General features: G+C 40.0%; 1 protein-coding gene across 1 annotated transcript in view; it reads right to left on the reverse strand.

Annotated features, from left to right (window-relative positions):
• The window catches only part of LOC139295496 (roundabout homolog 2-like), a 72,683-nt gene extending 48,335 nt beyond the window's left edge, over nucleotides 1–24,348 (reverse strand). Inside the window, exons 1-2 of the mRNA XM_070917691.1 lie at nucleotides 24,294–24,348; nucleotides 20,306–20,632 (exon numbers count right to left, since the gene is read on the reverse strand). Of these exons, the coding sequence (XP_070773792.1) occupies nucleotides 20,306–20,632; nucleotides 24,294–24,348 (382 nt within the window). The remainder of the gene's footprint in view (nucleotides 1–20,305; nucleotides 20,633–24,293) is intronic.
• Between the last annotated feature and the right edge of the window lie 713 nt (nucleotides 24,349–25,061).

Raw genomic sequence — 25,061 nt, forward strand, 5'->3', positions numbered from 1 at the left:
TATGAGGAGGCATGTAGAAAGACACACAAGAGTAAGAGAGGAGTGAATGAGAGGGGAAAGGAAGGGAAATTAATGGAGAGCTGCACGTACAGTAATGTCAGACAGCAAGGCAATTAGAAGATGTTAAGTGGTTGGCTGATTGACGGTCTGTAAGTTCTATGAAAGAAGACGGAGAGGTATAAAAAGAAAAACTACATTTATGCAACATTCATACGTTTGACACTATAGCTGAAATGATTATCTATCTATCTATTAGTCAATATACAGAAAAATCTTGTTTTGATTATCGATTAGTCATTTATGTAATTTTTTGAAGTGAAAATGCCAAAGACTGTCTGGTTCCACCTTTTCCTAGCCTACTATGATAGCAAAGTGAATATCTTTGGGTTTGGGACTGTCGGTCAGCCAAAACAAGCAATCTGCAGACGTCAACCTGGAAAATCGTGATGGACATTTTTCACTACTTTCAAACATTTTATATAAACTATTAATCCGCTAATCAAGAAAATAATCATTACTTGGAGCCATATTTGACACTACTGCACATGCCAAAGTTACCTCGTACACTAAAATCAGAAACCCCTGCAATAGCAATTAAAGAAGATTTAAAGAAACACACTTATTTACAATATCTTTTGATACATTTCTGCCATTTACCAGTTGAGATGATTTTTTTTGTCTTTGCACTTTTGCTTTAGATTTGTGGCTTTAATTAGTTCCTCTCTGTATTGTTGTTTGTTGTTTACAAGGAGGACAAAGGTTGACTGGAAACCAATTTAATTTGTATCCACCTACACATATTCCTTTCTAATTGGATAGGACTGATAATGTGATGTGTGTGTGAATGCACTGTAATATTTACATGGTAATCAATGTTATCACAATCATAGGATGGCTGGGTAGAGATAGACTGTGAGTCCCAAGCCAATGAAGAGGGACTAAAGGCTGTCCTTCTTTTACTTTAGTCAGTGTCTGTCAGTTTGTTTAATTGTTTATTCATAGGAGGTGTTACACATTAAATGACACATTTTTGTCAGCTAAACCATCTGATTTGCACCTGCAGTTTGCTGTAAAATGTCCTCCCCTCCAGTGCCACCAACTTTAGGCTTTGCCCTTTTAGCACTTTGTAGTCATCTCTAATCCTTAATAGTCCTTTTCCAAGAGTTACAGCACCTTACAGTTACATCCGCCAAGCCGCATGAATTTTCCTCCCAGGGATGGTATGATACCGGCAAGGTCTTACTGCCCGGACAACGCAGTGATACAAGGGGAGTGGTGGCTGTTGAACGCGAGCCAGACCAGCTAGAAAAGGGGGAGGGGAACACACGCAGGGAAAGGCAAGCGACAACTGTGGCTGGATCTGGCTTTGATGAGGAGGCATGAGAAGAGGGGAGGCTCAGTCTTCGAGGGAAGCAGGTGTGTGAGGAGGTGATAAGGACGCTGTGGCAGGCACTACACACACACACACAAATACACGCAAACAAATAAACATACTCCTGCAAATACCACTCGCTGGAACCGTTCATTCAACTTCAACACTAAATTTAAATGGCATCCCTTCAAATAACTGAGCTTGTACTGGTGCAGCCCCCAACTCTTTCTGTTCCCTCATCATAAGGAGACAGACAGAGAGTTATGGTATAAGAAAAGAAAATGATGATTACAAAGGGAAAAAATGGGAGATAATATTGTGGTTAACACTTCTTCTCTGGGGGAGAGGACGTGTGTTTTAGTTGGTGCCTACTGTAAGTGTTTCTGCTTGCACACATATACCGCACACACATACATTAATGTGCGAGCGTTAAAGTGTCCCCGGGGAGTGCTTTGTGGCAATGTGTGGTACGGAAACAGAGAAAAGTAATTTATGGATAAGATATGTTTTTGGCTGGCTAATCCATTAAGATTAATTAAGTGTTGCTAAATGTGGTGCTATGGAGTTCAGATTTCGCAGATGCATTCTAATCATTAGCTCACAGTTTATTCAGCCTGCTTAACAGCTGCTAATAGCCTGAGTGAAGCCAGACCGGAGTGTGCTAATGGCTGGAGAACAGCAAGTACGACTGCTGGACTGGTGGATGGTGAATAAGTGATTGAGAACGTCTATTGCAGCGTTAATGTATAAAGCATGCTGTGTGAATGTAAATCCAAACCGCACACGCGTTAACATCGTATGCACCTGTACATGCTTGTTAATCACAGGCAGGGGGAGAATAAGTGAGACAGAAAGGAGGCAATTAGACACTCTGTCATCAAATATTGGGTTTGTTTGGCAGGAAGTCTGCATTAAAGAGTGAAGGAGACACAGCCAAGCACGCTCAGCCTACTTCATATCCACTGTTGTTTCAGATAGACTTTGCACAAGCAATTAGCGCCAATCAGGGATTAATTGAGCTAACACAGAAGGAGAAGGGTGGTTTTGGAATTGTTCTGCTATCATTCGTCCTAAGTCCAATTAAAACATCATTTCACTGATTGCCTGTCTGTTCACTATAACTGTGTGCGTATGTGTGTGTGTGTGTGTGCGTGTATGTGTGGTTGTACTACACAAAGTAGTGCATATATGCCTTCAATCTCTATCATATGTCTACAGTTCCATGGAAACTGAAAAAAACACAAACCGCTGATGAGGACTGTGTGATATCGTGGAAAGCTTCACAAAGAGCGAGTAGGTGGACCTTGAGTTGAGATTGCTTTGTCAACTTCTTTTTGCAAGGTCAAGAATTTTAACAAGTTCACGTTTGCGGTTCAGCATACTTCTGTCTATTTTTTGCTGTTCATTTAATTTGTTATGTGAGGTGTCTTTGTACTGTATTGACCAATATTTGCTCTTGAGAGCAGCTGAAAGAACCGTAGTGACAAACAGACAACCAACAAAACTACTTTCCAACATATATGAACCTATAATAATCAAAATAGTTCAGAAATAAGATTTTGAGCCAATAAAATAATCAATGCTCTCACAGTAACTATAAATATCAGCCAGTATCTAAAAGCAGCGATGTTCTGTGGAGTAAAAATGTGTTTCAGTGGGTTAAAGTAAGGCTAACTAACACTGCCATCTAAGTTGCCTCAGGCAAGGCATTCTTTGAAGGATACTGGTGGCAAAGATCTATTTACCTCTGGCCTTTAAACTTCAGAATGGATAAGTAAGCTGCGCCTGACACCACAAGACTACTTTGATAAACTGTTCAAATCTGAGAAATAGCTGCTAGTCTGGTCTAACAACGCCTTAAAAATCATTAGTGAATTCAGGTCACATCAAATCACATAAATTATCTTAATAATCCAGTCTTCTGCATAGAGATAATGAATTCAAACACGCTTAGTCATAAGTTGAACTAAATTAGTCAAACAATAAGATTTTCTTTGGTTATTTATAATTGTCCGTTGTCCTACTGAGCCAGGGAATTAAAAATGAATTCATTTTAAGAATAGAACTAAATATTTACAAATTTTCCTCTTCTTGTGGCAGTGTGGCACATGGCACTCAACTAAGTACAATCTTGGAATGAAAAAATCTAATATTGTAAATACTTGATGAAAACATGAATTAATTCAATAAAATATGCAAAACAGACAAGAAAAATTGTTCATATTTGATGTTGAAAAACTTTCTGTGTGGATGACTGCACAAGGATAGACTTGTGTTGTAGGGAAGTCATGACAGGAGCTGGTTATCTGAGGCAATCTGAACCACGCTGGCAGAGAAAAGAAATGGCCTCTTCATAAGTGCACTCACACAAACATGTACACTGAAGGACAAATTCAATGAAATTAGTATTATCTGTACCACTTAATCCATCTTTTTCTGGACATTCTGGGCTTTTTTTATACTATAAAATATGGTATGCTTTATGTTTTAAAGTGATGATAGTGGAGATCTGTGTGTCATTAGCTTTGTTTTGGACAAAAGAGTACTCAAAGTGAGGAATCATTGGGCTGCATTTAGCAGCTAACAAAGGACTTTAAATTGGCACGTTCAGTTTAAAGACCCTCCACATCTAGTATGGAGGGTGAACATTACATTAAATGGATAAAAAAGTAGTCTGAACTTTATAGATTAGATGGATTGTGATTGAAACATACTATATATTTTTCACATGAATATAAGGTACAAAACATAACAGCATGCCTGCTGGTGATTTTACCAACTCATGTCTCCCTACATCACCATTTTATATTGTAACAGATTTTATAAATCATTATGTCAAGAAATGTAGTTATCTTTATGAATAATTTTATTCTATCTGAACAAAAGCTTATTTTTCCACTTCAACATACAGTTAGGTAGCTGTATTGCCTCTGAGTGATCTGGATGATTGTACTTAGCAACTAAAAACATCAAGTGCTTGGCTCTCTAAAGTGAAATTTTGAGCTTTGGTGGCCTAGAATAATGAAAATAAGGAATGTTTTTTTTATTTGATGGCCTGATTAGCCCTGATGTAGAGTAAGAGAACTGCACACTTATCTTGATTAAGTTTTGTCTTTGGCTAGCAGAGGATTTCCCACCACAATTTTATGTGGAACAAACTGGTGGCCGACAACCAAATCAAATACAGGCTTTATCCGCTTTAGTAAAAATCAACAATTCAAACAAATTCAACAAATCAAACAATTACACAGAAATACACTATACTGTGTATATGTGGAAATGTTGCCACACTCACAACTAACTGAACATAGCTTAGAGATGCACATCCATTTCTTCACAGATAAAACAGATATACTGTAGATTTGAAATACTTTGCATTACAAGTCACAGACACAATAAAAAAAAATAAAAGACAAAAGACAATTAATATATATATAGAAAATTATTTCTTCTCCTCCTATCCGTTCCCTTTAGTTATTGGCATGTCACCACACAATGAGCAAGCAGGTTACTGAACACATCACTAAAATCCACACAAACAGTGCTTTTTGGCTTAGGAAATTACATGAATGGAGTCATTTTGTTAATCTTCTCATCCATTTTTCACTCAACAAGTGGAACACCTTAAAATACAAATTAATCAAGTTAAAAGCCCAAAAAGACTGTGTGCCAGTTTTCCTTCCATATAACAGACGTGCAAAAACTGCTTCTACAGATGGATGATAAATTACATTCTTCATTGCAAAACATACTAAAAACTTAGCACTTAGACATCTGGCTGCAATATTAGTTAAGCAAGCTCGACTGTCTCAAAGTTAAATAGGTATGATTGCAAATGCTTCAGTGGCTCCAGCAACAGTCACAAGAGATGTTAAATTCCAAATCAACAGAACAGGCAGATCAAGTGTCTTGCGATTGAAATGGAACAGGTTTGAAATCCAAAACACTCACATATTTGTTCTATTTAAGAGCGTAGTCCAAATTGTCAGAATCACCACAAAAGGTTTTATATATTTCATTCATTCATCCTTACTTAATCACAATCAACCAAGTCTTGATTCCCACAATTCAAAGCACAAGGTTTTACTCATACAACTGAGTTAGACACACTGTTACGTGTATATGAATCACTTTCACACGTCATATCAAAAACATTATAACATCACCTTGACTCTGTATGGTCTGAATTCAATACATTAGATATTTCCAAGAGAGTTCTTTACAACAGCAGTAACAGTGAGTGAAAGTGACAAAAAATGACTGTCAACCTTTTGTCATTGGTATTTGTGTAAGGTCTAGATCACAGCCGTAGCCTAGGGCAAGGCTAAAAGAACACTCCTGACCATGAATTGCTTCATTTGTTGGCTTCGGAAGTGCCTGTTATCCAATAGGCAGAGGAAGCAGGCAGGCAACACAAACCAGCAACCTGATTGTTTCAGGGGCTTCGTGACCCCTTGTGACAACTGCCTCCCTACCCAACATCCATCACGGGAAATGATGAGGTATATGTTTGTCTCCACTTTGTATGCATTTCCACACGCTCTGACAGAAAGCTGTCAGCTGTGGGGCTGGAGTGATTTTCCACTGGCATCCATGGAGAAAATCCTGGTTGGATTCAAAACTGCCTGGCTTTTCTGATGTGTAAGAGTGCTGGAGACAGGCCTAGCAGGTTTAAGCAGATTAATTAGAGTGTAGCGAAGACTGTGAAGAAATCTCTCTTCCATAGATGCTATATCCACTGACACAGCTTTGCATAGCAGCAAGTCCCTGAAATGTGCACACTACCACCCACATCTCGCCCTAACTCTCTCATAGACACATATAAAACATACTGCACATATAAAACATACTGCACACACACACACACACACACACACCCAGAGGAAACACTGTTGGAGGGCAAAAAGTCTGCCATGGCCCCCACCCATCCCCTCTCTCTCTGCAGGGTTAGTCCAATAATCATACCCCTCCCTTTTTGCCTGAATGTGTTTATCCTCCCTGTTTCCCTCTCACTCTGTTTTTGCTTAGAACACATTTCCCCTTGTTAAGCGTGCTTGCAAGGAAAATGCTACTCTATTAGGGATGATTTTCACTTCCTGTCTCTTCATTGGAACATGGTGTTCATGTAAACATGGTTTCCCATGAGGTGAACAAAAAAAAAACAACCATCCAATATGAGAGAGAAACAGACGAGCCAGGGATTAGCAGCTGTAAAAGTGCTGCAGTTTAAAATTCAAAAGTGATGCACAACACCAATACTGATAGTTGGAAGTTGGTTCTTTGTGTAGCAGACTGGGTGTTTCTCACGAGATACGGAAAGTGAAATTGATCCCATCCAAACTCAAACCAAAACTTGTTATTCGTCCTACACTATCTGTGAACACCCATTATCTTCCATCTTATCTCACTGCACTGATTGATATTGAAGAAAAGACAAGGGCAGAAAATAGAAGCGCCCGCCCCTCCCTGAATCCTCATCACCATCATCATTTTCATCATTACATGAAATATGACCGAGAGCATAATCCCACAATGCCGTGCAAATGTCGACGTGAGTTAGCATCAAGAAGACACAAGAGATATGCATGCATCATCTGGCCAGGAGAACATCACTTGTGGGGAGACAGCCAGAGGCCCTAAGGAGGAGACGAGGAGAGGAGGAGGGGGAGAGTGAAGAGGAGCGAATGAGAGAGAAAGAGTAGAGGGAGAGGAGTAAAGGGTGCAGAACAACAGAAGGGAATTGAGAGGGAAGTGAAAAGAGAATGAAGTACAATATTAGGGAGGGGGGAAAAAAGGATGAAATGAGCGGGATATTCAGCATAGCACAGGCAGGGAAATAACACAGAGGCAATCAGAGAAAATGGAGGCATAATATCGCAGTGCTGCATAATCTCCACAGATTCAAGCATAATGCATAATCTCCACAGGTTCAACAATACACCATGTGCCCTAATTCTGAGCCAATTACAAAGTGTGTGCCATTTGGTTGGTATGGGCATGGATTTGACTGGGAAGAGCTTGAATGTGGGAGTGAATTTAGGATGGGAGGGGGCGGGGGGTTCTTCTGAAGGAAGACAGCTGGGGTCCCCATGCATGCAGCATCCCTCCCCTTTGCCTTCCATGTACTCTAATGCCCTTCACTGACCAGATTAAAGCCCAAATGACAAACGCACAAAGGCTGGAAACATCTGTTCACACTGTCCATCCCTCCCCATGCTGAGCTCTGTTGGTCACTCCTCAGTTCCAGTCCCCATGCGGACAACATCTGCAGCAATGGACTAGTGCACATTAACTACTGGAGCATGAGACCAAGCTAACCCACTAACCATGAGAGCATCATCCTTCACACAGGGACACAAGTGCTTTATAAAACTGCTTTCCACATTGTTGCCTTCTGTATAATTAAATGGATGTTACCTGTATACTTTTTACGATGGCCTGGTTCGATAACAGTGACTCATTTTCCAGCGCAGTGTTTAGAGCTTGCTGCTGTGGTTTTCCTCATGATGCTTATGAATTTGGTCCCAGTATTGGGGTTGTCTTGAGCCAACTTTCCCTCCACAGTACTTGGCCTGGGATATAAAGGGCAGCCTGGGGTATAAAGTGTTGTGGCTCCTATGATCTACCGAATGCCGCTACATTCACTTTGCCTTGTTGTGTGCGTTACCCATTTACACTCAATTCAACCTATAATAGGGACTTTTCTTACTGTATATAGCAGACAGGCCAGTCTCTTGTGAGACTAAAAAGCACTGGTTGAGTCTGAAAGAGCCTCTCTCAAAAGTATGAGTCTTTGGCAAAAAAGAAAATTTCACTTCTACAACAAATGCAATTACACGGCTTGCCATCCTTCATTGTGAACTAGTGTAAAGTGTCTTTAAGTATGAAGTTAAGCCAGTATAGGCCCCGTAGCTCACGACATGTGCTTCCTATCACTTTTAATTCAGATAAGGGATTTTTACAGCTGCAGTGAAGGACTTAAGAGTCCTCACAGCATACAGTAAATGGAGCATGGTGGCAGGGCACTAAATTCCATGAGGCAGAAGGCACCAGAGCCATACTAACAACCTAAGAACTAAATGGGTTTGTAAATTCTGCAAATAAGTAAATATCTAAGGTAAAAGATCCCAGATTACCAGGTCTGTAGGTTGAGAAAAAGAAGGGCATCGAATGACATGATGTTTTGAATGTTCAGGGAGTGTGCCAGGTGCTTATTGTGAAGTCAGAAAAGGCACGACTATGTAAGTGAATGAGAGACAAAAATATTAGTATTTGGTCACGTCACGACAAGGACAGAAAGTACAACATATTGAGGGAGGATGGTTATCAGCTGTTCCATTATCAGATACACCACTCAGACCCCTGGTACACTGGCTCTGAATCTGCCATCCAGGCCATCCCTTTACCCTTGCAACCCCAACAGTAACTATTGCTCGTTTTACACAAACACATGACACATGTCAGATGGGATGGGATCGTATTTGCTGCCTTGTCGCAATTACATCCTGTACAACAGTGGAGAATGAATTGACACACATTGGGGTGCAGCACTTTGAGGATCTGTTGGTGTAAATGGCAGTGACAGGCCATGAAACGGTGCTCACTCTGTGTTGTATAGAGCATTTATTTATGAAATAACCTAACGCAGGTAAAAAGCATGAGAAAACAGATGCTTGAGTGTGTGGGCTTGGGGGTTAGATAAAAGAAAGACACCACGTTCAGTTGGATTTCATGAATTAATCAAGCTTCCGGATATTCCCTTTCCTTTTTACTCACTGAGGTGTATACCGGGAAAGTCTGATGTCATCTTATGGCTGGCCCTGGCCCTGGCACTCTCCACTTCTTGTGAATCAGAGGATGCGAGTTGTTGACAATTTCTGGGCAAACTGATGTGATGGAGGTGAATGAACGGGCGAAAGGAAGTCTGGAACGTGACACTTAGCAGTTATAACAGCCCTTTGGCCTAGATTGGAGGAACGTTGGGTAGGCCACATGAATAATAAACCAACTGCTGAGCCCCTCTGGCTGGCTGGTGATGTTCCTCACTCTCATCACCCCAGCCAGACTGGAGACCACTGAAGGGAGTGGATAAGCTTACACAAATTAGTGGCATTACACCATAGAAAGACAAGATATTTTAACGTAATGACTTGCTTCCAATCCTGCTTAATATACCAGAAAAGAATGAAGATACTACATTATAATACTACTGCTTGTGAATGTGCCAATGTCCTTGGGTTTTTTTCCCATTAGTAACAAATCTGCCTGAAGATGCCTTCTTACTCACATACCAAGGCAAGTCTTCATGCAGAGATTGCACATCAATCACTGCACAGCAACAATTATGAACTATTATCATTTTGATGACAGACACATGACTTAGCTTTGGCACATTCAGATGCACACACAACCTCACAAAGGCACTCATGCCCCCACACACAGACACACACATACATGTAGTATGAACACATGGGCATGCTAGGGGTCATTTTGAATACTACCAGAGTGATTTTACTTTTTTTTTAAAAATTTTTACTAACCACAATCCCTTCTGTGCATCCTAATATATACCTGACTTTATATAGCGGCTATGAAACATGACTGAATGTAGCTTTTAGAAAGCAGAAGGATACACCCAGCTGCAGCTACCATAGGTGACAGCAGCAATAAGTTACAGCTGTATCTGTAATAGTGTGAAGGCCTCATTCAAGGTCTGCTAATGGAGTAGCTTAAGCCAGCGCCAACTCATCTAAAAGGAGATGTATCGCCGTATTTCAAATTCAAATGTTGAAACACGACTGCATTAAATTATGGCCAATAATGTACTGTGTATGGCATCACAATATACTACCTTGGAAGGCAGACAGCGGCGTGTAATGAATCATTTTGTGATCCGTCATATTGAAAATGGATTGTGTGGTATGGTCTTTGCCAAATCCCGGCCCAAACATGTGCATACAAAATAAAATGATCAAATGTCTCTGCATGTATAACCATGGGTGAATGTAAATATATCAGGTATTAAAATATTTAAAAGAAATATCTGGGTTCATTTTTTTCCACAAAGTCTTCTGTTGGACTGTGCAACTTTAGCATTAAAACTCAAGGCTACTTTGACAGCAAAAATATTTTTTTCTCACTGTACCAGAAGCAGTGTCTGTCAGATAGGGACGGAGTAGCTGGCAGCTGCACCCGTCCACACTGTTTTGCTGGAGGATTTTCAATCTGTGGCCAGGACACCTCAGGCAGACAGGAATATTTGGTTTATTCATAACAGGGATCCTCAGTCACAGGCTGTCACAGGTGCATGGAAGCAGCTTGACCCAACATGACCTTTACCGGAGTTCTTCCAATGACATCCTAAACGCAACCACTGTTAAACTAATGAATGGCACTGACTGCTGTCATTACGCTGGACCTCACATTGAATATATATTGTATATATATAATTCATGTATATCAATCTTAATGTTGTGTTAATGTTTGTAGTATTGTTACTGTGTACTGTACAAATATTTGGACAAATTGTATTTTGACTTTTGAATTTAATTTGAATTGAACTGAATACAGCCGAGTCTAGTTTCAGCCATTTGAACTGATATTGTCAAGTTGTATTATTCATGAATTCTTTCATCAAGGTTCAATAGTTTTAGTTAAGTCTTTTCTTTTGGAGGAAATCCAACAATAGCCCTAAACTTGATGATGCATTTAATAAAACAGTACATCCAGGAAGGTTAAATCATTTATATGAGGGGGAAAAAAGCACAACATTGAGCCAAGTGATATAATTTAATCATAGTTTTTGCTTTAATAGACTATTTTCCATTTAGTTAGCATTCTAGTTTTTGTCATAAAAAAAATGCTATACCATAGAGAAATATGAGACGTGGTAATGCCAAATAGAGATGATTTAATTAATTAATGTCAAATTCAAATTAAAGTCAAGTTGCCTCTTGCCAATGCATGACCCATTTTAACTGATGTCAGATATTATGATGCAAGAGGATGACACGACCACCTAAAAGCATTTACCAAGGTATAACAGATACTCAGTGTCCACTTTATTAGGTACACCTGTCAAGCCCCACCATAACATCTTTATGAAGCCATGTATGGTTTTTGATGACATTGTCAGAAATGTGCAAATTCAATGATATGTTTATTATTGAGGTCACAGTTAAATGTGGTGTTGTACTGTATTTTGTCCTACATGAGGGGGTCAGAATATTAGAAACACCCCTCAATATAATGCAGTCCAGTACTATGAATGAACTAAAACATATAATTTAATCAACATCTTTATGGCAGTGTGAACAAAAACTGAACAATATAGGCATGATAAGTGTAGCCTTTATGTCAGAACAGTTGTATTGGATTGCATCAGACTGTACAAGTGTACCTAATTAAGTGGCCACTGAGTGTGTAAAGCTATTTTGGAAAACACATAAAACTTAAGGTAAATGTATTAAAATGAAGTAATTGAAAATGTAACATGTTGTAACAATTGTATCTTGAACTTATGCATGCATACAGCTGCTTCTTAAAAGAATTAGAAAGCTACAACAAGCTTCAACACAGTGAATCAAGTTAGTATGCTTCTTCACACCAGGCATATGTTTCTTCCAACCAACTGTAAGAAAGTGCACCAGAGCTCTTAAAGGTGTTTGCATGGTCCAATTAACACCAGATGCTAGCCCTTAGCTAACTTACCGAACCTCATAATGCACAGACCTCCAAGGAGTGAGCATGGTCCAGTTAGCACCAGATGCTAGCCCCTTATCTCACTGTCTTCAGCCAAAAAATATGCATAAATTAGTTCCACTTGCCTGCTCTGGCCACCTCTATATTCGCACTGTTATAAGCATTAGACCACCTTAAACGGAGGAAAATAAATCTCTTATATGGCTCCAAAGCTATATTAAACCGACTGGTATTGTTTTATTATTATTGTACACTGAGAAATAACAAAAAAATAAAGGTATGAGACATGTTAAGCTATTCAAAAGGTTGTGTGACCATTTCATCAGCCATATTATGAGCAATTATGCCATTATAATCAGCCACTGCACTGGACAGCAATTACAGCAAGTATGCACAAAATGCAAATAGTCCACTGAGATTCTCTAACTAGAGTGAGAACACAGATGGTAATCAACTATACATTATTATTATACATACATCTATCTTCCTGTGTGACAACAATCCGTTGTCCTCGGACTAGACAACTCCAACCTTCCTAAAAATGTTCCTTATCAACACAGACAGAGTTGCAAATGAATCAAATGAGTGAAGATGCATGTAGCAAACAACCTGCAATTGTCACCCATCCATGATTATATTCATCTCAAAACACCACATTGTAGCAGGATTACAGCTATTGTGAATACAACATGCTAACCTGTAAAAAATGAAAACTACAGGCCCTATAACTAACTGTAATTTCTTAGTAAAGTCATGGAGTCTCAATAGGAGACGGCAATTACATCGGACATGTTTTTAGCACCGTACGCCACAATTTTCTAATTAAAAGTGTTTAAACCTTTTTGTGCATTTGGTATGTTTTTTATGTGACTCTGAATGAGGACTCTAAGAGCCCTTAGTGGGAAAAAGTTAAACTCTGAACACAACTCTGGGGCACTGCAGCGTTTTCTCTGCTGCCCAATTGTAAGAGCTCAGGGGTTGTCCTTCCCAACAGCACTGTCAACAACAGAAATGGAGAAAAAGGCTAGTAGTGCTCATTACTGACCACCCGGAGCTACAGTATCTGATTAAATGGACAAAACTTGGTACGACATAAACAGCAAACATCAAGCTTAGAGGAACATTAGTGGGGCACTTGAACCTTCGGGTAGATTTTTAGATTTGTGTTTCAGTTGCTGCTGTGTTTTTGATTGCCTTAACATTCCTGCTGTAAATAGTTATGTGGAGCTTGCTGGCACACAAGAAATTTGATAGCTGCTTACATGTTGCCTAAGATGCCCATCCTGAAGAAAAAACATGCCTCAGTGTGATTGGGATCAGACGTATATAAGGTGGAAAGGATTGTGATGTGCCTCACTTTTTCCAGTGTGATCGCCACCCAAGGCTTTTAAAGAATTATGGTCTAGTAGTGCAGGTATATTGACAGATTTACACATCTTAGTTGTGTCTGTGCTTGAAAGATAGCTCTTTTACCACAAATCCAATAAGATACCCATCATTCAAAGCATAGGAAATGAAAATACAGAGAAAATACATCACAGTGTTTTTAATGCAACATCTCTAAGATTTCTCCCCAGTCTATTTCATGTCTCTGAACACACTGACCAGAGCAGAACACCACAGAAGACAACATGTAATTGTTTTTCTTTAGCATCAGAATTATGAAGTCGCGAAGTTATTAATCATAATTATATTTTATAATTTCATAATGTGAAGATGACATCTGAAGTGAAGGTATAATAATGACAAAAACAGCTGAGAAAGATCAGTTCTGATCATCTGGGTTCACAAAACTCGCTCTGTACCAGCTTAACGAGAGCAAGGCAGAGGAAGGCAAACAGGGGATAAGTACACAGGAGGGCTGTTGGACTGGCAACAGATGGTGCAATGTGGCCAACCTATCTACTCACAGAAAACATTGACAATCTGCCTGGGAACACACAGGGCTGGCAGGCACTAACTTTGGATGTTGTCAATGGGTAAGAGTGAAATGCATGATTAATGGCAACTTGCCACTTTCCAAAACACCAGAGAGTGCCTCCCAATAGAAACCCTACTGAACCTTACTGTAAAGTGGTGTACTACAATTTCAGAATCTCACCACTAGCTATAATAATATTAATGGCTGAACCTCATTTCTGGTATATGACATCAAAAATCACCCATCCCGGAACCCAGGCCTGGATCTACTGGATGCTTGACCAAACACAAATTCTTTATAATCCACTACCCACGTGGTGTGTGCAGGTTGTAAAGCACAAATATGAAGATGGGGATAAATGATTCCTTCCATGTGATGCACTTTGGGAGCAAACACTATCTCATGTCTGGAGAAAGCATGGCTTTGACTCTCAAATTATGCAAATTAGGCTACTGTTGTTTACTGCCTAGTCTACAGTGCTGGATGGCTCAAAGGAATGCCCATCACTGAAGCAGAGAATGAGGATGAGGATGATTTCTCAACAGGGAAGAGACACAACACAAGCTGAGGTCCAATTTAGATAATTTTTCTGGCAACCTGTATTGCCTAAATTGAATAATGTTAATAATAACACAACCGAAATTCAGGTTTCGCTTCTTCACACGGTATTTTGAGTATGGCAAGTAGCAATGTGGACCAGTTTTTATTGCAGCACACAAGATACATATACTGTGTCTTGGCTTAAGTTCTTCCTAAAGTTATTCAAGACTAGATAAGCATGGGACAGATGGAACAATGGCATTCTCATTCCTTTCAATGTACAATTTGTAAGCACAGGTTATCCTTAACATTTCTCACACTTTTCAAAAGACATGGTTTGGTTTGGTGAGTGATCAGCTGTTGGTTCCCCGGTCTGTTTCACAAAAGGGATTTGTGAGTACTTCTTCCCAGAGATCACTAATGACTGTCTCGCAAGTTACAGATACTCCAGCATGCTCATGCATGGGTCGTAATTATGCTGTTTCTTTTGATTAGTGAAATGCCTGTTAATAGGCAAGAAGAAACAATCTCATGTTGCCAATCACAGCTAGTATGTTGCAAATTTGGTGAAACAGGCCCCTGGTCTAAGGGACAAAATACCTGGTTTGCTTCTCTTTTCCGATGACAACTAATCTAACTAGTATATTAACTAAATAATAATCTCTCTTTGATGCACAAAATATTCAGGTGGCACACTTTCATTTTTAGCTCGACCTGACCAGTACCAATTGAAGTGACAAATGTTGCTGGTAGCAGAATATATCAATTGTAGCTAAATAATATATATATGTTGCTCGTAACTTTGCCAAAGGTCAAAATGAAACTCTTGGCAAGCTGGCAAAAGAAGCAAGCCCCCCTCTCTAACATTGGACTGTGTGTTCTTGCAGTTCAACAAGATCAACAGAGTGGTGAGTCATCTCTAGTGAATGATTTAGCTATAATATCCTGAGAAATCTCTACAGAATGGATTGGCACAAAATACAGACATCTACCTGGTGCCAAAATGTTAATTTGTCCAATACTTTCCCATCAGCTACAGCTGTACTTTGTGTTTGGTGGACAGCAGCAACTGTTAGCATGCTAAGATGGTAAAATTATACCGTATATTGTAAATTTGCCACTTTAATCTCTGACTTTTTTTCTAGGAAAATTACCACCCTCCCCCATTTTGTACTTTTTTGGGTTTTTACCTACGATGGCTCTTATACGCCATCGTAGCAAGCACTAGTAGCTTGACAACAAAATTTGTGACAGTTCTCAAACTATGTGTTATTTATTACATTTTTGTACAATCAAATAATGAATTTCAAGCATTAATTCTACTCATTCCACTAAATTTTCAAACAAATGTCCAGTGTGTTAAATCTCTCAACATAATAATTACAATAGTGCACTAAAAAACACAATCCAGACACTAGATTTATCTAGCATTGTGGCTGCTTAGTTTGTTGGCTGCCTGTAATTGGGAAGATTTAATTGATGATTGTCTGGCTGAGTGACTATACTTCTAATTCACTTAGCACAGTCAAACAGAGGGGGACTCATCTTGCTCTTGAGGTTTGTACTAATGAACACCCTTGCATCCGCCGCCCCTCCACCCACACCTCCCTTCAACACATCACTGTTTATGTCTCTCTGTCCCTTCTTAATAGTTTGAGGGAGCTGTTCTAATTCCATCAACAGCCACTCACTCTGATGATTAGTGCCAGTCCACTGGTGGCCTGGAGGTCGCACAGTTGTTTGTTGACGTTGCTCTGAAGTAGTGCTCATCTGCAGCGTCTGAATAAACAGACTGAAGATGTGAAAAGCTGGCGCGGTGGTTGGCCATGTGTGATTGTACACACTGACAGCAGGTGACGGTTGATTATTAAAATTACATACTTGGAAGTGAGAAACAAGTGACATGCTGCAACAGTAAGAGAAACACAATGGGTCTTGTTTATCAAGTGAAAACACAAGACCGTCTAATAATAAACAGACACGGCCTCATTTCTCTGTGAAATGGCTGATGTTGTCATTTGTGTCAAATACGCACCCAACAAGACTGTACAGGAAATAGAATTTCAAGACGGGTGAAAATACCAGACCAAATCCAGATTTATGCCTAGTGATGGTCTATCAGCTGATACAGTACATGTTCCCCTACTGGCCTTGGATCAAATGTGGTTTTCTTAATTCCAGTCTGAGAAAAACATGGCTGAGAAATCTTATGTAGGGTTAGTCCAGTCATTTTCAACTGAAGCAAGCGACTGTATGTGTTCAATATAAACCATTTCCCCTGCACATCTACCATGTAAAATATCTACAGTATGTTACTAGATTTAGCAAAGATGAAATAACCATGCAAATAAAAATATGTTACTACTGTCTTAATGGACATAGCAGTTGTATTGAAGTGAGCCTGAAGTGAGACGATTAGGCACAAGAAGAACAAGCTGTAACTGTAAGAAAGAACCTCAGAAAAGGCAAACGCTTTAAAATACAAAAAAAATGTGTTTGTAGGTAATAAAGCAAATAAGAGAGGAAATAAATACATAGTGAGGTAAACATAATAATGTCTTCAGATTTAAGGAAAACTGACATTATGGGTGTATTTTGCCTGTCTTTTGGTGTATTGTATGCTTTTTTGCCTTCTTACCCACATCAGTTTAGAAGATCAATACAAACACAAGACACACAATATGATTTTGCTGGGTTACTATCTATTGATTCTTTGTCATGAGCTCTACTGTGCAACATGTGTGAAAAAACAACTGTGTAGAAATAAGTGTTTTTCAGTGAAGCTCGGTTAATTTATAAGACAAACAAATGCAATGAGGTATATTATTTGTTATTGCCAGGCTACCAGCTGTACATTTGTCTGGCATATCTGCATCATTTACATATTTTAAGCTTTGCTACCATCTTAAACAGTTGAAGTGTTTTGCATCACATGGAATGAATAATGCCCCTTCAAATTTGAGTCAGACTGAAGCTCATAAAATGCACGACGAACCACCAAAATTGAGCTCGTACAGCACAAATGTACCCATGGGAGCAGCACCCCTCTAGTTAGCTAAATTTTCTAAGTCACTGGTTGAGATACAATTCTTCAGCCCATTAGAAAATTTGAGGATGTGTGTGGACTCTAAGTAAACAGACCATCTCGAGCTAGGCTCTCTGTCAGAGCATCCCCACAGCACTTTCATCTATCCGCTTGCTCCCACCCGCAGCATTGCATGACAACTTTGGCTGCAGCAATCCTGGCAGGATCCTGCAGCCCCTGAAGGAGTCATGCGATTATGCATCCCTGTAGCCATGATATTCTGAATTACACAAAGAAGACTAGAGGCTGCGTTGGTCGTACTGTCTTTTATGTAAAAGAACCTCCAGAAAAAACAACCTATTGACATTATCTGCACATGAGGAGACAACACAGAACAAAATAGGTGTCCATATTTCAACTGGTAAAAAGACTGAAATGATTTATTTTGTTGGTAAAGTTGTGAGCAAGATATCTGCATGTAGCACTAAATTCCAAAGCCTACACAGTCATTATGTTGCCATCCAGCATCTCACAACAGTCCAATAGAAGGTGCTTGACATTTAATGTACATTGGAAACGGGAGCATTAAGGTCCCATGGTTGGTCTGCGTGGTCATATAGCAGCCAAGGAACACAGAGACTTATTGAAGTACGAGGTGCACTCCACTGTGCAAACACTGATCTCTCAGGATGTCCACGTAGCCCAAAATGGTACTGCCCCCTACATACAGTATATAAAATACATACAAATTCACAAAGAGATCTAAACAAGGCATCCAGAATGATCCACTATTCTACAATACACCATTCAAGACTCATATGACAGCATTTCAAGAAACATTAAAGCTGCTCAAGAGCAAAAATGAAAGCATATTTACTTTCTGATATTTAGTTTTTTGCTCCTGTATGTTAGGTACTTAATATTTGCAATAATATACTGTGTTTATTATTTTACCCTCCATATGTGCTGCTGATACATAAGTAACGTACCTCTCTTCCAACAATAGAAAAAAAAAACGATTTGTCAATAATAATTGCAGCTCCCACACTTACAATGAATGTGACAATTACTCCGAAAATGAATTCAGAATGCCTGTTTGAGCTGCAAAATACAAATGAGCTTTATTGTATTTAAGGGGAACCAGAAAATCCCCACAAAATCACTCTGACACAGTCATTGTGTTCATAAAGTCGGCCTCTATTCAGTCAAGGGAATCAGTGGAGCAGCTATAACATTTGTCTCTTGACACTATAACGACAGTTTTGGGTCTCTGGTTTCTTTATGAGAGAGAATTATTCACTATCTTCAAACACAACTGTACTGTTCAAGATGTGCTGTGTAAATGTGATGTATAACACAGTGTAAACTCAGATTACAGTCAGACAGGGGCACTGTTATAATAGCTTTACCACTAGATAGTAATCAATTGGAATATCAAACACATGTGTCCTGTAAGAGGACATACAGACACACACATTCCTATTTAAAGACATATTTGTGTCCTCTCAAATACCCAGCATCTCTTTAAGCATTAGTATTTCGAGGACAGTTCACCACTATTGATTTGAGAGGAAAAGCAGAGGAGAGGAAGCAGCACCAGTAAAATAAGAAGTGTTCAATGTAGAAAAAGCGATATGACAAAGAGAGGATGTTGTGCACAAAAAGACACAGAGATCTTGGATAATGTCTCGACTAGGTCACTATTAGTTTCAGGGCTCTTGTCTCAGTTTGTCTGTTTTTTTTCCTTCCTATTCCATGATTTCCCCTTAAGGCCACAGATCCATGCTGGGTTACAAATCAGAAGAAGTCATAACAGCACCGTAAAGACCATAATTCTGATGGGGGGAGTCCCTTTCAATTCTGTTACAACAAACTATAGTATATATCATAGCCAAGTTATTAGGAGCTACATTCCTTAAAGTCACTTATTTTATGATTCAGAACAGCAAAATTTCATCAATGGGCATGTATATACAAATGTGTGGGCGAGTAAATGTTTTGCAAATTTTAAATATCAAAACATACTGTTGGCCTGGAATTCCCTATTTCTTGCATCTCGATGGAGAGTGAGAAACAGAGAGCAGGAGAGACAGTGTGGGTGTCTGTGTGTGCATGCATGTATATCTGTGTGTGCGTCTGAGCGTGTGTGCATCTTGTTCATGGCAAGAAATCAGCTCAGTTTAGCACATAATGGAAATGTGAATAGCCCAGAGCGCCTCTCTCCCACACAGGGAGAGAACTGGCTGGGAGCAGGCTGCATCTCTCCAAATCCAAACAGCGAAAGGGAGTTAGCTGGGTTAAAATCCTGCCCCCTTTTTCTCTCCCTCCCTGGAGCGATTCACAGCTCTACCCATACATTACTCAAACAGGTCATCCAAACAGGTCTCACTAGCAGTCTGAAAACATATTCACACACATATGCGCACACTTGCTATGCACACGGCTAAGCATGCAAGCACACACTTGTAGGTTCATTGGACAGGTGATGTTGCTCATATTATGACAGATGACACCTTATATATGGATCCCTTAGCACAACAGGCCCTAAATGTTATGCTTAATTTAACATAAACTCTACCTTTTTCAGATTCAACATTAACACATTTCATATACCCCACAAAAGGTCACTAACCTCAATACATGCTGCATAACAATTTTTCCATTTTTCTGTCATGCAACACTGAGGTTCCTTTGACCAGGGCATTACCTTTGCGCCCAGAGGAACATGATGAAAACTCAGACTCACATGCTACTTCTAGAGATGCGTTCCGGCTTACGGCCTCCCCCAGATAGTTTCGGGCGACACACACGTAGCTGCCATCGTCGGGCTTGCTCCGTCGTCCGTGGACGATGCGTAAGAAGAAGAGGGACCCGCTGGGCAGCAGCATGCGGTGGGAGCGGGGGTTGTCGCGGTCCGTCTCGACGCGCTCCCCATCTTTGTACCATTCTACCGTGGGGGTCGGCCGGCCCTCTGCCTTACAGTTGAGAGTGGCTGGTTCCCCTTTGGACACAATGAGGTCAGAGGGGTGCTCCACAATGCGGGGAGGGAAGTCTTCCTGGCGAAGACGAGACCCTAGAGGGAAACAAGAGAGTAAAAAAAGGTCCCTTTAAGAAAGTCATAATATTCACATACACATAAATAATGCATTTTAATTTGCTGCAGCAGAAACAGCAGTATGTTGGGGATGAATGCAGTTAACTATTTAGTTACCATGAAAAGATGACAGATAGAAATGTTGAGTCACATCCCTGAAAATAAGGAAAACTTGAGTAAATGGTCTATGTAGGTGTTATCTCGCACTAACGTTAGATTTTCACTGCTTTTTAAACAGTAAACATTACATGTATGCACATTTGTAAACGTGATTGGTTGAATCATTTCATTACAGTCCTTGAAAGGAAAGTTGATTAGTGTCAGGTTCTTACTGGCTGCACTATATGCTGTGGTACTACACTCAGGCTCCCATATTTACTTTCACAGACAGGAGCTGAGGAGTCATTACATCTCATTAGCTTTTTCATTAAGACGTTCCATCAAACATGTTGTCTCAGTGGGTGTAGAACAGCGACTGCGACATTGGATTTTTCACTTTGTACTGTAATAGTGTGGATATGTGAAGTTTACAATTCTCTCCTCCTTAAAGGCTACATTATCATATTAGCATGCATAATATTTAGAGTTGAGTATTTGATAGTAAGTCCTCAGCAAATGTCAAGAGAATGCCTAATCCTGACTATCCTGATAAGAATAACGTCATAATGTGTGTAACCACAACCTAGTAAACAACCCTTACTCTGCTCCTTCGCTCCATTTATTTGGCTGTGTGAACACCTTAGCTCAAGTCAGTGCTGTTTCCTGAATCCCACCTCTAAATGTCACAGAGGAACGACCCAAATGTATTGTCACTGTGTTTGTTTACAGACACGACAGCATCACAACTCTCATCTGTTTCATGGTGTGTGAGCACATTATAATATCTGTGTTAAAAGGTCTCCCTTTTTTGTTGTTGTGTGCATGCAAACAAACCAAGAGTGCAATTTTTGAGTCGCTAAAACAGACTTTTTGGACTGTCACAAGGCGAGGAAATAAATGAGATATAAATAAATGAAAATGATGTTATACGGTCTCTTGTCTTTTTGCCTCTGATGGTGACAAATCATACAATTGGCGAAGGCAACCATGAGGATTGGCTGCTACACAGCAACCGAAATAAAGCCGCAAATGTGAGTAAAATTGATGTGACAATCTATAATGTTAAGAGGTTTGTTGACAAAAAGCATTCCATTAGCTGGCGCCAACACACCAAACCATGGTGATACATTATGTTTTTCACATGCTTTTAAAACCCTATACAAATATATCTTGGGTAAGTAACATTTGCGTGGATCCACAAACACACAATTTGTGGAATTCTGACTTCTTCTAATTGGTTGTCCCATTACCTAGCCTCCACTGTGGCTAATGCAGAACTTGAGACTTGTGCTGTCAGACAACAGAATTGAAATTAGATGATTTAAGTTGTGGGTGGCTCAGCGGCTCAGTGGTTGGTACTGTCATCTAACAGCAAGAAGGTCCTGCGGGGTCCTGTCAGTCTGTTAGCTCTGGACTGGCAAACCATCCAGGGGGTTTGCCTGCTTTCTGCTCAATGCATGCTCCAGCACCCCATGACCCTGAATATGAATAAGTGGGGATAGAAAATGAATAGATGGATGGATTTTATATGTGACTCCTTGAATTAAATGTTGGCATTTGAACAGCTGAATAGCCCTGAACTGATAACTGCTCAGGTTATAAATTCAATGATAATTTGGCTGGAATGTAAAACTAAAGGTTATTTGTAAAGATACATTTAGAATACCTTTTTGGACTAAATTTTGGCTTATCTAAAGCATCAATCTTTGTACCCAGGACTTTTTTTCCTCTGCCACTGGGCCTGTTTATGGGGATCTATCCATGGTGCTGAAGCTGAAAAGCTGGTCAGGAACATATTGAAGGCTTGTAAGCAGGGACCATTCTAATAAAAGTCACTTTGAGGTGACATCTGTCTACTATTAGAGTTCAAAGGAACTCAATTTAGGCTTATAAAATATTCATTTGATTGTCAAGCTAAGAGCACCATTGTTTCAGGTTATTTTTGCCATTTGAAAATTAAGTTTGAGGTGTCACAACCACAACGTGAGTCTGAGCCCTGCAAATTCAAAATCAGTAATATTGTTAAAGACTAGAAGAAATAAATACAAACAGTCAAAATGGGCACACAGTCTGTGTAATAAAAATTGTATTGTGCACAGACTGCACACTCTCAGCATTATCCTCTCTAATAGATCACAGATCACCTACAGTATTGCCACAGGCATAGTCAGACACCGTCAACTGGGATTACTTGTGCCTCCTTCTCACAGATGTTTGAATACTAAATCGAAAAGGCTGAAATGTACACAGAGTTGCCCATTTATTACCTGCAGAATAGATTACAAGCCAATGCAGTAGCCCTGCAAATGATGAAGCGTGTTGCGTATTTGTCGAGATCGTGTCAGAAATGTGTTGATTAAACCCCCATTTAAGTGAAATGGACTTGACAAAACATTGGAAACACCTTTCAGTAGCAGTCCAATACAGACGACAGCCTCAAAAATCACATTAGAGTTCAATCAACACCTCCTAGAAAAAACAAATCATCACTATAAGCTCCACAAAGATACTGTGAGATTATCTGCATTTCATTACTTTACTTTAGGTTGCACAGATGTGCTGTGCAAAATAAACTGGCAACACAGTCATTCAAATGTCCTGGTACCACCCAAATCTACACCCACTTGATCACACCTGCCCTGCATTTACTCCACTGACACAGATTTATGTTCTCTGGACTTGCAGGGGACAATGTAGCACAAAACACTTCACGATAAGGATAACACTTCCTGTTCAGAAGTGCAGCAGCATTTTTGCACATGTGTGCAGTAGGTCCCTGTATTGTATGAGTAACCTGTAGACAATAACAGTCAGGGGCAAATCTCCAGACTATATGAGTAAGCATCTTCTCAATGGCACATTAGACATTTCAACTATAGGACATACAGTTAGCTCCATCATCTGCCTGAGCAACCTTGTGCATTAGGCCACAGAACATGACCCAAGATGAGTCAGTCTGATAAATTACTAGTTTGCAACACTTTTGAAGGACTATGCAAGTACAAGACAACCAGCATGTGAGATCTAGGGAGTTCTATAGATCATTTATAAAGGCCTTTTTTTCTTTGAGAATAAAAAAAAGTTTAGTGTTTGGCATTTTTTTTATATGCCAGCACACATATCAAACCACAATACGTGCGAAAATAATTTTAAAGCTGCCAAAGATACTCAAGTAACAAATGTGTTCAATTAGGGCAGCCCTCATGAATAAATGAGCAACTTTCGTCTACCAAAGCCATTAAATAGTTGGCTAGTTGGCCTGGCACAATATCATACATAAAGAATAAATGAACCAACTATGATAAGGTGAACTGGCATGGTGCATTTATCATTTTAAACACAAGTTCAAGAGGAACAAGACATTCGCAGTACATCATGTGGGATATATCATACTCGGTGTCTTCTTGATGCACTTGAACTGACAAGACTGTGGGTCGAATAGGCTTCAGGTCACAGCCCAGTGTGTGTTTCACAAGCTAAATGTGAGGCAAGACAGGATTTCAACCACAGCATTTGCTAAAATATGCATTCATAAACTTACCGTCGGTTTGGGTGTACAGAAGTCCACAGAGAAATAAATACTGTAGAGGACCCATTCTGGCATATTGGCCCCGTGAGCTATCGGCGCATGAATTCCTCCTCAAGCGAAAAGAAAAAGCAGTCAATGAATCAATCAATCCTGTTTTCACTTGTGCGACTTGGTGACAATTTACTGTCTCAAGTTCGTGAACTAAAACAACCACACACACACACAAAAAAAACAAACAGTTATTTCAGCCGCTGAGAGAAATCATTCTCGTTCGCGTGTCCGTTCTTCCTCTCCAGGAGCGCACCAGTGAGCAGTGTGGTCTGTCGACTCGCCCGACACGTTGGAAATTTCTGCAGTCACCAACTGCAAACATCACCGACGCCCAAAAAGACGCGCCAGTTACCGACGGTTTCCCCCCTCCGACCGCATTCTTCCGACACTTTACCGGGTGCGACCGCGGGGAGACGCAGCCATCCTCACGCGGGACAAGTTGAGAGACGAAAGGTGGAGACGGGATTCAGTCAGAGGTGAGAAGCTGCACGGCGCAGCACGGCACAGCACGGCCCCTCCTCTCCACCCTCGCTGCCCTGGGAGAAACTAACCGGCGAATATGAGATAGACAATAGACGTGAGCACTAAAACTCAGCGGCACTCCACATTCTGGACAATTGGATGCTGATAATGACGCTCGTTAGTGTTTCGTTCCCTTTTTTTTTTTCTTCTGGGAGGCAATTTAACACAAACAGCTGATAAATTCACTAGACGCAGTCTTTGCAACAC

This window comes from Enoplosus armatus, chromosome 13 (assembly GCF_043641665.1).
Source record: "Enoplosus armatus isolate fEnoArm2 chromosome 13, fEnoArm2.hap1, whole genome shotgun sequence".
Classification (NCBI taxonomy): Eukaryota; Metazoa; Chordata; class Actinopteri; order Centrarchiformes; family Enoplosidae; genus Enoplosus; species Enoplosus armatus.